The sequence below is a fragment of the Eimeria mitis genome, genomic scaffold, assembly GCF_000499745.2.
Source record: "Eimeria mitis Houghton genomic scaffold, Emh_scaff2707, whole genome shotgun sequence".
Classification (NCBI taxonomy): domain Eukaryota; phylum Apicomplexa; class Conoidasida; order Eucoccidiorida; family Eimeriidae; genus Eimeria; species Eimeria mitis.
Genome location: NW_013571052.1, coordinates 4,394 through 5,700, shown reverse-complemented (window position 1 = coordinate 5,700; position 1,307 = coordinate 4,394). Strand labels below are relative to the sequence as shown.

The 1,307-nt window shown below is 45.5% G+C and overlaps 1 protein-coding gene across 1 annotated transcript; it reads right to left on the bottom strand.

The window, feature by feature from the left end:
• Positions 1-225: 225 nt before the first annotated feature.
• On the bottom strand, positions 226-941 carry EMH_0057540 (uncharacterized protein; the record flags this gene model as incomplete). The annotated part of the gene is made up of 2 exons (XM_013497486.1): positions 226-502; positions 886-941. 2 exons carry the CDS (start codon positions 939-941, stop codon positions 226-228), a joined length of 333 nt encoding a protein of 110 aa, XP_013352940.1.
• Between the last annotated feature and the right edge of the window lie 366 nt (positions 942-1,307).

Genomic DNA, 1,307 nt, shown 5'->3' with positions numbered 1-1,307 from the left:
CAGCAATCCCCCATTGCGGGGGCAGCAGCTTTCGGAGCAGCAGCTGCGTGCTGCAGCACGTCTCTGCTGCTGCTGCAGCAGCAGCAGCAGCAGCAGCAGGGGAGCAGCAGCAGCAGCAGCAGCAGCAGCAGCAGCAGCAGACGAGACAGAAGAGTTTAATCTTCCTGTCCCTCTTGGAGTTGTTCTTGATGTCGGACACAACGAAAGTGCACTAGATAGACTCTTTCAGGTCTGCTGCTGCTGCTGCTGCTGCTGTTGGTGCTGTTGCTGCTGCTGTTGGTGATGTTGCTGCTGCTGCTGGTGTTGGTGATGTTGCTGCTGCTGTTGCTGTTGCTGTTGCTGTGGTGTTGGTGGTGCTGCTGTTGGTTGTGCTTTTGCTGCTGCTGTTGCTACAGCTGCTGCTGCTGCTGTTGCTGCTATTGCTGCTATTGCTGCTGCTGCTGCTGTTGCTGCTGTTGCTGCTGCTGCTGCTGCTGCTGCCTTGTGGTTTGGAGCCGTCCGTCTGTCTTGGTTTTTTGTCTCTTCTTTATCTGTATTTGTCTCCTTTGTGTTGTATTTTTCTTCTTTTTGTCTCTTTTTCTGTCTCCTTTCTTTTTTTTTTCTTTTTTTTCTCCTTTTTCTGTCTCCTTTATTCTTTCTGTCTCCTTTTGTCTCCTTTTGTCTCCTTTTTGTGTTTAGTTGGTTGGCTATCGTTACTTTGGTTCTCCTGTCTCTGTTTATGTTTATCCCCTTTTTGTCTCCTTTTTGTTGTATTTTTCTTCTTTTTGTCTCCTTTTTCTGTCTCCGTTCTCCTTTTTCTCTCCTTTTTCTGTTTCCTTTATTCTTTCTGTCTCCTTTTGTCTCCTTTTGTCTCCTTTTTGTGTGTAGTTGGTTGGCTATCGTTACTTCGGTTCTCCTGTCTCTATTTTTTTTTGTCTCTCTGCGGAGAGACACCCCAACATTCTCCGTTCTGCTTTGGCGCAGTTCTCCTTTCCTCTCAACAACAGACTCAAGGTCACCAAACCCTAAACCCTAAACCCTAAACCCTAAAACCCTAAACCCTTTACAGTAAACCCTAAACCATAAACCCTTAACACTAAACCCTTAAACATTAACACTGAACCCTAAACCCTAAACCCTTAAAAGTAAACCCTAAACCCTTAGCACTAAACCCTAAACCCTTAACACTAAACCCTCAACACTAAACCCTTAACCCTTAACACAAGACTCTTTAAGCTAAACCCTAAACCCTTAACGCGAAACCCTTAAACCTAAACCCTAAACCCTAATCACCAGACACTAGACCCTTACACTAAACCCTAAACCTA